The sequence below is a fragment of the Doryrhamphus excisus genome, chromosome 1 (genome assembly GCF_030265055.1).
Source record: "Doryrhamphus excisus isolate RoL2022-K1 chromosome 1, RoL_Dexc_1.0, whole genome shotgun sequence".
NCBI classification, from domain to species: Eukaryota; Metazoa; Chordata; class Actinopteri; order Syngnathiformes; family Syngnathidae; genus Doryrhamphus; species Doryrhamphus excisus.
Window position 1 is genome coordinate 41051254 of NC_080466.1, and position 16128 is coordinate 41067381.

A 16128-nucleotide genomic window follows, 5' to 3' on the forward strand; every position below is an offset into this window, starting at 1 on the left:
TACCACAATTTTGTCTGTACGTGAAGAAGAGAAATTGGAAAACAGGGAAGCGATCTAGTTAGCAGCCAGTGTGGCCTGCCGGGATTTCTATCAGACACACATATAGAGAGGCATCCATTTAGAAAATGGCTTTTCTAAGCATGCTGGGCCATTTAGCACACCCTGTGAAGACTCCAGTTTAAGGCCGTGATAAATGTCTTGACACATGCACCGCGCACGTGTGCAAACACACACAAACACACGCCCGTACGGACACCCAACGCAAGATATCACTGGGTCGGCGTTGGAACCGTCGTGACTCGTTGGGTTGAGCCCACAGAGGAAAAAAAAACCTCAAACACTTGTAGTGTAAATGAGACTAAATCCACTTTTAACTTCCCATCAGCATCTCGGCTTTGGTTCCCATTAAGCTCGGGATCACTGCTTTACATCCCGACTTTACTCCTAGCAGTCCAGAGATAACATACAAGCATACATGTCTCTCTCTCGGCTGCTCTCCCTGCTTGGCAAATAGTTAAAAACATAATGACTTCAACACAAATTAATCTGACAGTGAGGGACGTCCTAAAAGACTTCAACCTAAATAAGCCTCTGAGGTCACACAAAACTCAAGCATTCCCGAGCGCTGTTGTGTATATGTCCCTCGCTATATCGTGCTTGGAACATCGCTCACTCATTATATCGCCCATTTGCAAAGAATAATTAACAAATAACGGCTGTTTCGTGGTTGAATATGGCCTACTTTTAGTCAAAAAATATTGAAGGATACATTGTATGCAGTGTTGGGGTCACTAGGCATCGGTAATGTGATGGACACACCCCTGCAGTGATCCCAATGTCATAAACTAAATATAATAGGAGTCTAAAAGAGGCCATAGGGGTGTTATTTCATGTCAAGAGAGCTCTAATAGGTTTTCTTTATAAATATTCATTCATTCATTTTCTACCGCTTGGTGCTGGAGCCTATCCCAGCTGTCTTCGGCGAGAGGCAGGGTAGACCCTGGACTGGTGGCCAGCCAATCACAGGGCACATATAGACAAACAACCATTCACACTCACATTCATACCTATGGACACCCGGAGAAAACCCACGCATGCACGGGGAGAACATGCAAACTCCACACAGAGATGGCCGAGGGTGGGATTGAACTCGGGTCTCCTAGCTGTGAGGTATGCGCACTAACCACTCGACCGCCGTGCATCCCTTTATAAACAAATCTTCAGTTTATTAATACTTATTAATATTACTTCATGGAAATTCACTTATCACAGTCAGGTCTGGAACCAGTACACCGCAATAAACGAGGGACGACTGTATTGCCTGAACCTCCTGATGTAGTTTTCACTTCCTCCACAATTAGTCCGTGGCTGCATTTGAAGTGGTTACAACAGTCACAACAGCTATACCTATCGACATCTGCATGCGCTTTAAAATGTTGATCGCGCTATTGCATCGTTGGTGCTGCTGTGCCGTGAAATATAAAGTCAATTTGAGCCAAGTAGGATTCAGTATTACCAATTGTAATATTTTGGTAGTTGGAGCATACAACACCAGTTTATGACTTTGTAAATACAATGTTTATGAGAGCCCTTTAGACATGAAATAACACCCCTATAGTCACCTTATAGTATATATAATCACAGACATTAAACCATTTTTGACGTAATAAAACTCATGCATCAATAAACGTCTCCTGGAGTTGGACAGTTGAGATCTAGCTGGATGTGTGGACTACAGTTCATTAAGGTCTTGTATTGCCGTAAGTTGTACTTGCATTTTACTGCAATTAGTACATTTGTATACTTCAAAATGCTTCATTTGGGCCAAGAACACACAGCATTTCCTTAAATATGAATATTTATATCTGGAAAGCAGGAAGTGAACAAATGTAACAGTTACTGATTGTAAAAGTACCAGATGGAGGGGTAGGATTTAATAAGCTTTGCTTCTTCCTACTCCTTTTGGACATGTGGAACTGGGAACTGATTATGGGATGCACTAAATTGTAATCTGATGAATGTTCAAATGAAATAAAACCATTACCATTACCATATTTTGGACTAAAAATAATAATATCATATCAATAATATCATCTCGCCTCAGGAATTGAGTGTCAAAATTGTGTGGTTGGCATTGTCAGTACAAAAAAAGGTAGTATAGAAGTCAAAACAGAATTGAATATATTCCCACTTACTAGCATTATAATGTGCTGGCTTAAATATTAATATATTTACCAAAAAAAATGTGTATAAATGTAACAAGTGGACAAATGACGGGTCGATGCAGACAAGCTGCCATGAGTGTTCGGTGACACTGAATTCTCAAATTGCCTTTATCTCGCACCGACATCCAGTAATGGCCATTAACCTTTACTCCTGTCAACTCCCTTGCCTCCTCGCTGCGACCCATCAATGTCGCCACCACGCTAAGCACTGGTACGGCTCACATTCAGGACGCCACAGGCACCCACGCCGGCTGAATGAAGCCCACTCACTCACATAGCAATAATGAAGTGTGTATCTCAGGCTGGCAGCACAATAAAAAAAAAACATATTTATATATATATTGAAACCGTGTCAGTCATGACCCAGCCACATTCCACACGCAACACATGCAGGAAGGAAGCCATATTGACTGAAATACTAACACTGTTTCCTATCCTGGTGCTCACGTTAGGAGATAAAAAGTACATTGATACAAAACACCAGCATGCCTTCCACACATGCATAGATATCCACGTTTAATAATGCACGGTGCCAAGTGTGATGTCAACTCACCAATCTCATTTGCTGAGTCCCGGTGACGTGCTGCAGAACTTTTTCCAGCTCCTTCTCGATGCGTCCGGCCCAGTGAATCATTCTGGGAAGGAAGACGGGACATTTTCAACATGCATCAACTCACATTATCACCTGAGCACATCATACTTGCATTTGCTCGCTTTAGGCAAGCGAGGGAGGACGCGGAAGGCTACATTCCAGCCAAAGCGTGTCTGCTTCAGGGGCGATTGCCTTGGTGGCAGGTCCAGTAAATGGCAAACGGTTCTTTCAACATGCCTTGTAGAATTAATGGAGGCTCCACGGTGGTATTCACACCAAAAATGACATTTTAAAGCGCATACAGAGCGAGAAAACCAGTCACCATTTTAACTTATTCAATCCCAGCCATTAAAAAAAACCAAAACGGCCATTTCTGACGATTCTGACTGATTTCTTTAATTCATTCATTCATTATTTTCTACCGCTTATCCACACAAGGGTCGCTGGGGTGCTGGTGGCCAGCCAATCACAGGGCACATATAGACAAACAACCATTCACACTCACATTCATACCTATGGACAATTTGGAGTCGCCAATTAACCTAGCATGTTTTTGGAATGGGCTGCACGGTGATGAGTGGTTAGTGCTCAGGCCACACAGCTAGGAGACCTGGGTTCAATTCCACCCCCAGCCAATCACAGGGCACATACAGACAAACAACCATTCACACTCACATTCATACCTATGGACAATTTGGAGTCGCCAATTAACCTAGCATGTTTTTGGAATGTGGGAGGAAACCGGAGTACCCGGAGAAAACCCACGCATGCACGGGGAGAACATGCAAACGCCACACAGAGATGAGGTCTGCGCGCTAACCACTTGAACACCGTGCAGCCTGACTGATTTCTTAAGGTAAACAGAATATTGTATGCAATATATAAACATGGTATATACCAAAAGAAAGATTAGACTCATCTTTCATCAGAAAAGAAAGTTTGTTTTTTTGTAAATAAATATGAATATTAAAAAATTACATAAAAATAATCACATTTCTGATTTTTATTGAGTCAACATGCTAACCACTCAGCCACCATAATACAAAACAAAAATAAATACAAAAATCCAAGCAGCACTGACAAAACTATGTTTAACGTGATCATAAACAACTGAAGTCTACTTGACGAAATCGTGTTCACAATATAAGTGAAAGGGTGTTGCATTGTAGCGCCCCGCCTCTCCCCACTGGGAGAGACCGAGAGGAGGGTTCACTCATTCCCTTCATTCTGCTATCAAACCAACACGCCCAGGTGTTGAGACACACACACATGCAGCCTGTTTTTTAGAGAGAAAGGAGGAAAACAAACACACACACACGTCAATATATCGAGGTCGGCAAAATGATCAACTTTGTTTTTATGAGCGGTTAATTGATTTATTGATTATCGTTGCAGGCTTACTGCCAAATGATGTCCCATTGTTTGGGACACTACTGTACTTTTCTGTTCCGTCTCAGCATAGGAAATTTTTATAAAAATCTTTATTGTGTTCTCAAGCTGCTCCACCACATTAGAGAATACTGCAGTTTTTCTGGTATGCAGCCTAGCTAAGTGTTTGCCGCCCCAACACCGAAGGTCCCTTGACCTTCTTATCTCCTAATGCTCGAGTTAGCCATCGGCACCCACCACCACCACCCTCTTCCCTACGACAATACATGCCTACATCTGGTCAGCACCGGCTGGACTGGCTGCGATCAAGCAACTCTGCATTAAAACTGCTCGGGTCAGAAAGAACCGCACGCTTAGCAGGGAAGCTGATCTCCATCAGATGAGGCCAAATGTGGAATTAGGAGATCAAACGCAGTTCGTATCTCGCAGCAAGTAACAAATTACTTAATGGATTGAGACGCTCACAAGATGATTTAAAAGCAGCAGGCAACCTGGACATGAGCTGAAATGAAAATGGTTTTTGGAGGAAAAAAAAAAAAAAAAAAAAAGAGTGTAGGTATCAGATGAATCAAGTTTGCAGCCAACTGGTGTCAACCTTTTCCAGACAAGACAACACCGTAATACACAAATTACAGGGACAAATGTCACTTTTAAATGTCAGATTTCTACCGCAGACAAGAGAGGCGAGTCAATGGGCTGAATCGAAGAGGTCTGCGACATCAGAGGCTGGCCCTAGCAGAGCTAGCTTTGGTCGGGGGCACAAGGACATCATAAAGACTTGACTTGATCCAGACGACTGGGCCACTGACTGACAACCCCCCCCCCGTCATTGGCTGGTCATACTGACATCAATATTGTGCAACTGAAGTGGATTTGAAAACAAATGGTCTTAATTACGGCACGGTGGTCTAGGGGTTAGTGCGTAGACCTCACAGCTAGGAGACCAGGGTTCAATCCCACCCTCGGGCATCTCTGCGTGGAGTTTGCATGTTCTCCCCGTGCATGCGTGGGTTTTCTCCGGGTACTCCGGTTTCCTCCCACATTCCAAAAACATGCTAGGTTAATTAGCGACTCCAAATTGTCCATAGGTACGAATGTGAGTGTGAATGGTTGTTTGTCTATATGTGCCCTGTGATTGGCTGGCGACCAGTCCAGGGTGTACCCCGCCTTACGCCCGAAGACAGCTGGGATAGGCTCCAGCACCCCCCGCGACCCTTGTGAGGAAAAAGCGGTAGAAAATGAATGAATGAATGAATGGTCTTAATTACTGATGCTAACAGTCGTTTTTTCTAAATCGGTACCATTGAAATAAATCAACAAAGAAGTGGACAAACATGTCTGCCTTCAAAGACACGATGAGATCGCATGTAAATAATTAGCACATTAAGCAGAATTGAAGCACGCGTGTCCAGGACCTCCGATCCGTGTCTCAGAGCAACACCTGACGTAAGGTCATCGCCACCTAGCTCTCATCGCCACCCAGCTAGAATCAGACCAAAAGTAGCCCAACGGGGGCCGCTTAAAAGCACATCTTATAATCAAATCCCATATCCCAGCCCGCCTTATTACTGTCATTCCCTTTCATTTGCCTCCAGGGATCCATCAAATCTAACGACGGAACGATTGAAAACGTACAAGCAAGATGATCTCTTGTAAACAATACTACCAACATGGATCACAACCACCATGGAGATCACCTAATTAACATACGCTGCAATTATTTTGAAAACGTAGCAATGATTACCCTGTGGAGCTTTTTTTTTTATATAAATTTATGATGGGACTCAGGTGGTCAATTAAACGGGGCGACAAATTGTAGTCTGGAGTTAATCGCCGGTGAACGTAAGTGACGCCGCTTTCAAAGTCACCTTGATCATCTCAACACTGAAGCCCTAGAGAGGATGCGAGGATGGTCGCGGGGGAGAGCTGGCATCATCAGGTGAAAAGATGGTGGAAATAGATAGAACTATATTTCCAACATGCCCGCCTGAAGGAATACAAAACAAGCCTCAAAAGAAAACATTGCACTGAACAGGAATTCTGTTTGAGTTTGAATGCATCATGACGTGCTTCTACTATGAAACAACTGCTGGCTTTTAAGTTGCTAAGTTGATTAATAAGCAGATGATGATGATTTCCACAGCACGGGTGGGTGACTTCATAAACCAGAGCAGCACATCGAGCCCCAATAAAGCCACTCTGTGTTACTCTAATCCCCACGGAGCGTCTTCTTAAACGTTGAAATGTCCACGTCCAAACAAGAGAAGAGGCGACATGGTGTGTATGATCTATAATGCAGCACCAACAGACGGAAGTTGCGTGTGTGAACATGCACGCACATCAGCGGCGACGCACGGCCACGCGAGACAGGCTTCCCGGGGCCACCTGTCCTACTTCCTGGCTTCAACACCCCCCCTCCAAAAAAAAAAAATATTAAGACGACTTACGTGTAGTGCTGGGGGAAGTGGTGTGTCCCGGCAGTCGGCGTGGACACGCACATGAGAAGGACAGTTTGGATGCTGAAGAGGCACAACATGCCGTACGACTGGGCGCAGATCGCCATTTTTTCCCATGAAATATTCAAGAAAACTGGGATAAATAAGCCAAAGGGCCGGGAGGACGGGACACTCTCCCTGCAGCTGAGCTAAGAATAACGACGCTCCGGAGGAAAAAAGTGCGCGCCGGGAGCTGCTGCTGCTGCTGCTGCTGCTGCTGGGAGGGTGGATGGATGGATGGATGCGCGGACGGCTTGAGGACGACTTCCGCCAGCTCCCGTTAGGAATGTCACACAGAGACGCGCTCGGTGGAGGTGAGGATGAGGAAGATGCTCCGACGCCTGCTGATGTGGACTATTTGGGCTGTCTTCCCTCCCTCTCCGCCGCCGCCGCGCACATTTGCTCCCTCTCTCGCTCTCCGCTCTCTCCTACGGAAGCAACTAGTCAAGTCCGTCGTTACAGCGAGCGTACTACATCCGGTCACGTATTTTCAAAATACGACACGGGGGCCATCCGGTTTTGAGGCGATGTCAGATGACATTTGAACTACATTTCATTGTATTACAAAGTAAAACGCTTTATTTATGTACATGACACTTGCATTATTTACAAATAGCAGTGAAATGTAGCCTCAGCGCCGTAACAGACAAAGGGATGCTCATCATGAAGGTCAACTAACCTAAAATAATGTGTACATATTATAATACCTGCTGCCAAGCCAGTAGTTTGGACATGTACCTGAAATTACTGATAGGGGTATATCTATAATTTGACCGACAAATCAACGGCCTCCACAAAAGCACTTAGCTTAAACAATTATTAATTAAAATGTATGTTCTTAAAGGGGACCAAAGTAAACATGGACCTACATATCCGGAAGTCCTCGGGAGCGCTTGGGAATGTGACCAATCACAGTGGAGTGGGCGTGGTGGGATAAATTAAACAGACCATTTGGGTCAGAAACAGAAAATCTATGTAAATACTGCATGAATAGGTGCAGAATCTGGAGGATCTAGAAAGCTTAATGTGCAGGTTATGGTCTACAACTTCTCTGTACGTGTCCTCAACTCAATCCCTAAAAAAAAAAAATGTTACTTTTTGTTTTAAATTGAAGGTGAGCCCACATCACTTCCTGTTTTGATTGTGCTTCACATCACTAGAGTCCAAGACATGCCCCCTCCCAACAGCCAATATAGTGGCTGGTCCAGCAGGCCACATCCTCTTCCTCCTCCGAGATTACAAACAGAAAAGGAGATTTTTATTTTGGCCATTAGAGGCGGAGACTCCTGAGGGGCGGATATTGCACTAACTGGGGTGTAAACGTTTAGAGCAGCACCTCGGGGCCGGCTTTCCAAATCACATTTGTTAGACTTATTAGCACATGCGGGCCGAGCGGATGAGCGTTTTAGATGGATTAATATGAAGTTCAGTGCACACTCAGGAGGCCTACCTCTGCTACGGCTCTGTGCTGTCACCGGCTATTGAGGCTGGGCTCTTCAAATGTAACATTGCAGAAGGGCAGGGCACGTCTCTTTGTTTTCTCGTGAACGGCATCCTCTGAATAAACATAAGCTTGTTAGTATATTTTTTCTGGCACAACATTTCCTGTGGATACAAATCGGATACTGTTCAGTTTAAGGGCAAACACGGAGGGGATCTAATTCAGCATGAAGTCAACCCCCACACGCCCCCACCCACAGAGCAGTGCATCTCTAACAGTTATTAGTTGTGTGTTTGTACCGCGTGTACTCAAAATAATCGACTTTAATAGACTCTGTGTCAATTAATTTGCTTTAAAAAGACATCTGCATGGTCTTAAGAGCCGTGCGGTAATTGCAAACCCGAATAGACGTTTAGGCAGGTCCATCATGAATGTGTGAAAATGTGTGTTATTGTATTTAAACGGACTATAAGTTGCATATATTCATTCATTTTCTACCGCTTTTCCTCACGAGGGTCGCGGGGGGCGCTGGAGCCCATCCCAGCTGCCTTCGGGCATAAGGGGGTACACCCTAGACTGGTCGCCAGCCAATCACAGGGCACATATAGACAAACAACCATTCACACTCACATTCATACCTATGGACAATTTGGAGTCACCAATTAACCTAGCATGTTTTTGGAATGTGGGAGGAAACCGGAGTACCCGGAGAAAACCCACGCATGCACGGGGAGAACATGCAAACTCCACACAGAGATGCCCGAGGGTGGAATTGAACCCTGGTCTCCTAGCTGTGAGGTCTGTGCGCTAACCCCTAGACCACCGTGCCGCCCCAGTTGCATATATATATATATATATATATATATATATATATCAAAATATATTCATAATTTAACATTTTTAAATGCAGTGACAGGCTTGCGATACTCAATGAATTGAGTGATGTGGAATGAGACCGGGAGCTTGGTGAATTTGATACCTGTAACTTACTAGAAAAAGGACTTCACAATGATTCGCTGCACCATTCGTGTTCTTTACCTGAAAGGTCGGCATGGGCATGTTTGATGCCAACGTTTCCAGGAGGCTAGTGGGAATGTTGCTCCACCTTCTGGTGGGCATCCACCTTCTGGAACTGATGTCCATTTTTGTAAACTTCCCTTGGCAATTGAATTCCACTATAGAAATGTGCGTTTTTTTATACTTTGTTGCTGAGAAAGTACATGCACTCCTGATATATATGAAGTATAAATCTTCCAAAGCATTTTGCCCAGAACCACAAATGTCACAGACAGTCATGCATGTGAAAAAAAAACAAGGACGTCCCTATGAGGGTGTATATAAGAGCGACAAAGTAAAAGAAAGCCACACAGCGCTCTGCAGGTTTGCCGCACAGCATTTCTGTCGCCACGCTGACAAGGAAGTGGGGGATTGTTTTGGACGGGAGGACACAATTCACAGCAAAGACCCTCAGCAGCAGCAGGAGCTCAAAGAAGCAAAAGATCTACAAGAGCAGTCCCCTGCCTGTGCACACAGACAACACACATTGCTAACACAGTCCTAACATATCTGTGCTTTTTCCACAGGAAATGGAATAAAAGAAATCTTTGTCCCCCCGGAGCGAGTCATTTTTGAGAAACACTCAAGTGAGTAACTCTCTCCCCGGCATCCCCTCCAAATAATTCAGTTACAATTTTTTTTATGCATTATTTTTCTTTCATCCCGTAAATGCTGAGAAACAGCAATCATTACTGATGGATGGACTGGTAATACTTTCAGGTGGTGACGTTACTGATAACAATGGAAGACTGATGATGGCAGGCTGACTCACATTCAGCGTCTCAGCTGACTCACGACCACCTCGGCTTGCTCCTTTCTTTTCAAAATAGCACGAGATCAACTTAAATACGCAGACGTCCTCACAAAAACATGAATGCAAATTTAATTCCTGGGGGAAAATGTTTTTGTCTTTGTCGGAACGAATGAACAAGGGAGCATATTGTCCTCGCCATGGTTCTTTCTATATGTGCATAAACAAAACCAGGGGAAAAACAGAGAATGTCATTGGGGAAAAATAATATCAGATGTACTTTAACTGTCATGTTACAAGCGCCAATGTTTTCTACAGGATCCGTTCTCAGTAACAGCTGATCGATCGTGCGGGCAAAGGGATCCGTTTGGTGAAAACACACAGATCAATACAGTCAGACTCTGCTGATCCCACAAACGGTGACACCCAATCACGAAATACGTAAAACAAAAATATTAATCTTAACATTAATTTAAAGAAAAGTACAAAGAAAAAATATGACTGGGTAGGTGTGTTTTACTGACCCACAAACTGACACTAAAGTCAACATGTGCTTTTCTCACACGCAATTTGTAGTGTCTGTGCAACATTTGCAGCATTTCCTGAAATGCTGGCTTTTCAATTGAAAGAGCAGCATTTATTTGGCAGTGACTTCCTGTGAAGCACACCATATTATGATCGATTTATTGTGTTATTAATTCATTTATTTGTTTAGTTTTTGTCACATTTTAATCCCAGGATCTTGCGACACCATAGGGCTTACCTGTGCAGCCTCAGGTCCTCCTTATTGGTCCTCAAGTGATGAACCTGTCAATCCACCATTGATCGCAGGTAATAAAGCAAAAAGGAGACAGGTTTCTCCTTCCTGGATCAGACTCCTGCTCCCTCTAAGATGCCGAGGTAGGTTAAATTAATCAACCTCTTGTTTGCTCTCTCTGCAAGCCTTGAGGGGGATGTCACCAGTACCATCGTCACACATACACACTCTGGAAGCTTATCTTCCTTCTTCCCCTTACCTTATCCATCTTTGCCACCTTGCCTAACCTCCTTGGCCGTCTCCTCTCCTGATATTTTGCTGCGCTACACAGAAAAGCGAGGCCTCACACACACTGTAAAACCTCGTCTAGTCAGCATGCAGAATGCTAAGATTTCTGATTAGCGAGGAGGGGTAGCGTGTCACTTTCACGGCAGACGACAGAGCTGGGCCGCCCTTGAGAGAGAGAGAGAGAGAGTTGACGATGTTCTCGGTAAACTTCAATGGCGCTCTCAAGTGCTCCCTGTAAGAACAGGAGCGTGATATACCGTCACTCATGTTGGGGGGCATTGAGGGGATTTGTACACTACCGCGGCGGAAACAGAAGGGGAGTGTGCCCTTGAATTCAAAGGGATAACAGTACAGGAGGAGATGGTCCTGGTGATTCCGGCAATCAAGGTCATTTATCATCGGCAGCATGGATGTAATACTTCCAAGTTCCATAATCATTACATAAACTGTCAATTACTTATTAACAATTAGTTGTCAAGTTCCGCCCATGACAATCCAAAGACGGAAACAAAGTCGTTTCCAAATCCGCGTATTGGATGAGTGGTGGTCTTATAGTTGTGTCCGTGGTATTTATTTGCCGACCTCAACGACCAAATAAACCAACATCTCAGTCAGACCGCAGCACTCTGCAATCCTCCTTGGCTGCAAGATGCAAACATGCCCGATGCAGCAATGTCGGGCCGCAAGGCACCCTGGGACTTTCATGCTCAAATGTCAGAGCATTTCATCCTGATGATGATGACTCACCCCCCCCCCCCCCTCCTCCCCCCTCCTCGCTCTTAGTCTGCATGAAAGAACAACAGCGCCAATTAATGAGGCAACCTCCTCCCGTGCAACAGTGGGACAAGCACTATATCAAATGTTACCGCGAGGAACGCATGCAGTGCCGGCGTGTTCATACGAGACAAATATATATGTATATATATACTTTTATCATCCATCAGCCCCCTGAGAGATTCCCCTCCACTTCGCCAGCCAGCCAACGAAGTAGCTGCAAGTGAAAAACGAAGCAAGACTCAGCCCTCATTGACATGCTCTACTAGAGGCCTAATGGCCCCTGGGTAATGGCCTCTTTGGTCTTCAGGATATCCTTCCTCTTGCATGCTTCAAAGCCGGGATTGAAGAGGATAGAGTAAAACACAGGCGGAGGAAAGAGACATCAAGGCCACCCAGGAAGGGCTCCTCTTACCTTTGACTTTGGACGCCCAGGTAAATACCCCAACAGACCTACAAATGTACTTTGTCTTCAAGTGCAAGTAATTGAGACGGCCATGAAAAAGTAGATTTTTTGACACATGCCTCGCCCCTTCCCCTCTAAACCGTACAGCTAGCTTGACGTTTCTATACTAGTCACTGGTTTCAGATCAACATTTGCAAAAAAAAAAAAAAGTGACGGTTGTAATTATTAGATTGCATTCAGCTCTAATAACTTTCCCAGTTTCTCTTTAATTGCCATTGTCAGGAAGCGACCAAGCTGAATGACTGTTGAACCACAGTCCAGGTTTAAGACCTAAATATACCTCACACACTTATTAAAGGCATTTCAAATGATAAAATGTATAGGTACTCAGTCCAGACGGAGTCCTAGTCACTGTCTAGCCAGGCCTGGTTTAGTCCGGTCATCATGTTTGCACTATACAGCTGAGCTTCTGATCGCTGTGGGGCTCCATCACCCACTAAAGCCGCTAGTACTGACTGCCAGGCCCCCAGAGGGATCTCATGAGTCCCCAGAGGGAGCCAAGCACCCACGGCAGCCACTTGCCAATGGACTGTACGGCTGGAAACTATGCATTATGGGTAGAAGTTAAAATAGCTGTAAAATAGTTACTTTAAACTTGTATTAGTACTCGTCTTGTGGCTTTATTAGCTACCTTTTGATTGTTAGTTGCTGTGTGATGATTTTAGCACTCTTTGTAAGATGACGCCATTATATTGAGTAACACTTCCTGTGATTTCCAATAGGTTGATAAGCTTGTTGGGTGTTTTTCCAAATAATGATAAAGAGCTTATATATATATTCCGGCTAATATATATGTACAAATCTGTAGTCATGTTTTTTAGTGGTTGAAATTACAGTACTAGATTGTAATATATTTTCCATTGTACTTTTCTTTAAAGTAATCTCATCTCATTATTGTAGACTCAATCTCATGTATCATGGCGTCCCTAATAGACAGCAAAGCATCAGTCTTACTCGCATTAAGTTAATTTATCGTTTAGTTGAGTATACAAATGTGTTCTGTGTGCAGTATATCATGCTGGGGTAATAAAATTAACTGATGGAGCGCTCAACTTACAGTATTTACCCCGAAGGTTTATATTTATGTTTTCCCAAATTTGAATAATAAAAGAATGACTGGTTAATGCAGTAGCGTAGTTTTATTTACAGCACATAGAAGGCAGGCTATCAGTCCTCTATGCACACCTCCACTTTTTTTTCATCATCTCTCACCATCCGTCTTCTCCCTTGCTGACCCCAAGCGTCCCTGAGAGACTACAACACGACACCGCTGGCACAAAATGCACCGCTGCACTGTAGCGCCTGTCCACAAAGCCATGTGCGTGCCCTGCACAATGCCGATCTGTCGATACTAACTAATTATCATTCACATAAACGTCTTCATTGTGAACCCTTCATATGCGCAAGGCACCTGTCTGCATGCTTACTCCTTAGAATTTGTTCTAAAATCTATTTGTATCTAACTATCTAAAGTAGAGGGCATGACGTCAGCTATAGCTACTGTAAAGTTGATGAGTGTTAGCATGGTTAGCGGTGCGGAGAGTGTCAGTGACTGGCATGAGTCGTGACTGACAGCATCTCCTGCATTACATTGATGTGACATTCGATATCAAGTATGCTGTCAGTGCTAACATGTACTGAATGTATGTAATTTTGTATGTAATTTTCTATTATTATGCAAACTATATTGGGTAATACAAGTGCAAAAGTGACCATAGTGTTATTTTATGTCTTATCTACCTCTGCATGTGCCTTAAAAGCATTGAACTACTGAGCGGTTGTAGTCAGTCATGCATGTTGCATGACTACCGTCCATGTTTCCACTTTCTCATGCACTCCAAATCATGATTAAAGTTTTAAAAAAACTAAGTCCATTTTCAAGTATCACAAATAACAGCGCCTCTCCAATTACTGCTTCCAATTAACACTCCATCCTCTTTCACTCTAATTAGAGGATTTACAACAAACACATCTCAGTAACTCTCACTCACTACCAACCCCAATAATTAACATATTGTTAACGACAACCTCTCTGACAGTGTCAATCAAAAAGTAAGCTTTATTATCGCCGTAGAGCACATTTAACAGTGCGGAGTAGCTGTTCCTGCCTAAGAGGCGGATGCATCACTGCAGAGTGAAAAGTGTATAGTCCCTTTAACATTGAAGAGCATCTTAATTGGCATTAATACCGTTGATAAGGACTTAATGAAGGAATTAATAGATAACACTCTGTGGAGCCTGTTCTCCACAGTCACACTTTCTGATACATACACACTGGATTTTTACTATAAAGGGCCAACCAAGCAAGATGTACCCTGGTGGTGGATCAGACAGCAAACACACCGAAAGCAAAGCCAGCAATACACCAGTCAATCAAATCAGTGTATGATCACATGACCACGACGTGGGAAACGCTGCACTTCACTTCGTTCCTGATAGACAACAATATAACAGCTAATTGCAAATTAATAGTCAGTTGGAGAACTGAAACACTCAAGGACAAATCTGGAAAATGCATGCCTCAATGACTAATTAGCTCGTGATTTATTAGCCTCGTATTAGTTTATTAACCTCCCGTGTGTCACTCATTAACATAATGAGAAGGTGGAAGGTAGCTAACAACGTCATGGCTGTCATGCTAGTGTGTGAACAAAAAGTCGAAACAGTTGTTTTGACTCTTAACTAACTTACTCGTTCGGTGGGCTGTTTGCTTTTGCCAAAACGTCGACGCTCCCTGGTCGCACTCGTAGATGAAAAATATTAAAATGTCGATCAAAAGTCACAACTGACGTTCCTCAGATGTTTTTACAAACTGGCATAGCTCGCTTCCGGTCATCTGATTGGTCAGACGGCGCACCAGTTAAAGAGAGTCTGGGCCAATCGGATTACTTGTAGGAGGGGAGTAGGAAGTAGGAAGTAGAAAGTAGGAAGTAGGAAGATCTACCCGGCACTCATACACATATTTAATCAATTTGCATTTTTTATAAGTTTTTTTTTTTTTAGGAATATTCGTTTTGCCATCAGTAATAGCTAAATATCATCTGCATAAATCTACACTAAATTATTTTATTTTTATTTGAATGCAAAACAATACACCAATAAAATAAAACTCTCTAATGATAAAACAATCAGAACCACCAACATATGCAATCATCATATTACCTTGTTGTTGATTAACTTATATTCCAAACATATTATTTATTTACCGAGGATAAACGGTATAGAAAATGGATGGTTATTATAAAAATGTTCCTGGCACATTTGTTGCTCATTATCCAGTTTGATTTTTTAAATATCTTTAATACATATAAAAACAATAAAGGTCCAGGTTATACATTTAAACGCTAGAAAATGAATGAATGAATGAATAAAGGCACAAATTATTTATGTAATTACCAACCATAACATGAGGTGCATCTGCACAATTTGTTAATGCAAGACTTGTGTATTTATCTGCAAACAAGAGTGACCATAAAATTTAATTAATATTTAATTAGATTAATATCATGCAGTGTAGTTAGCTATACACCACTGCAAACCTAATAAAGTCATGTTTGTGTATATTCTTACATGTTTCGACAGCTTCTTCCATTGCATTTCCTTCATATTGTCCTGACATTGTGACCACCAAGAAGCAAGCACCTCATGCCGTCATCATTCAGGGTCTGTGTTGCCGTGCTTGCTCCGCCGCCTTCCATCCGTCATCCTGCGCCACACATGGATAGCTCCAAGATGATGGCATGTTTGTAGCATGCCGTGCTGTGTTAAACTGAGAACATCTGTTATAGCATTAGAGCATGCGGCGAGCTGGTGGTGTTGTCCGTGTCACAGAGGCCATTGATTTTCAACCCTGTTTGTATTTGTGGAAATACACTGCTATGATTTTCTTATTTT

At 43.2% G+C, this 16128-nt stretch overlaps 1 protein-coding gene across 6 annotated transcripts in view; it reads right to left on the bottom strand.

Annotated features, from left to right (window-relative positions):
- cacna2d2a (calcium channel, voltage-dependent, alpha 2/delta subunit 2a) overlaps positions 1 to 15061 on the bottom strand; it is a 181353-nt gene extending 166292 nt beyond the window's left edge. For 3 of the 6 annotated variants that reach the window (XM_058065848.1, XM_058065837.1, XM_058065829.1), the window contains exons 1-2: positions 6654 to 7143; positions 2779 to 2860 (exon numbers count right to left, since the gene is read on the bottom strand). In XM_058065848.1, the coding sequence (XP_057921831.1) occupies positions 2779 to 2860; positions 6654 to 6769 (198 nt within the window). In that variant the 5' untranslated portion in view covers positions 6770 to 7143. Of the gene's footprint in view, positions 1 to 2778; positions 2861 to 6653; positions 7144 to 14925 lie in introns of those variants that run through there. The other 3 variants (XM_058065856.1, XM_058065865.1, XM_058065870.1) reach the window with 2 other exon arrangements.
- Positions 15062 to 16128: the final 1067 nt, after the last annotated feature.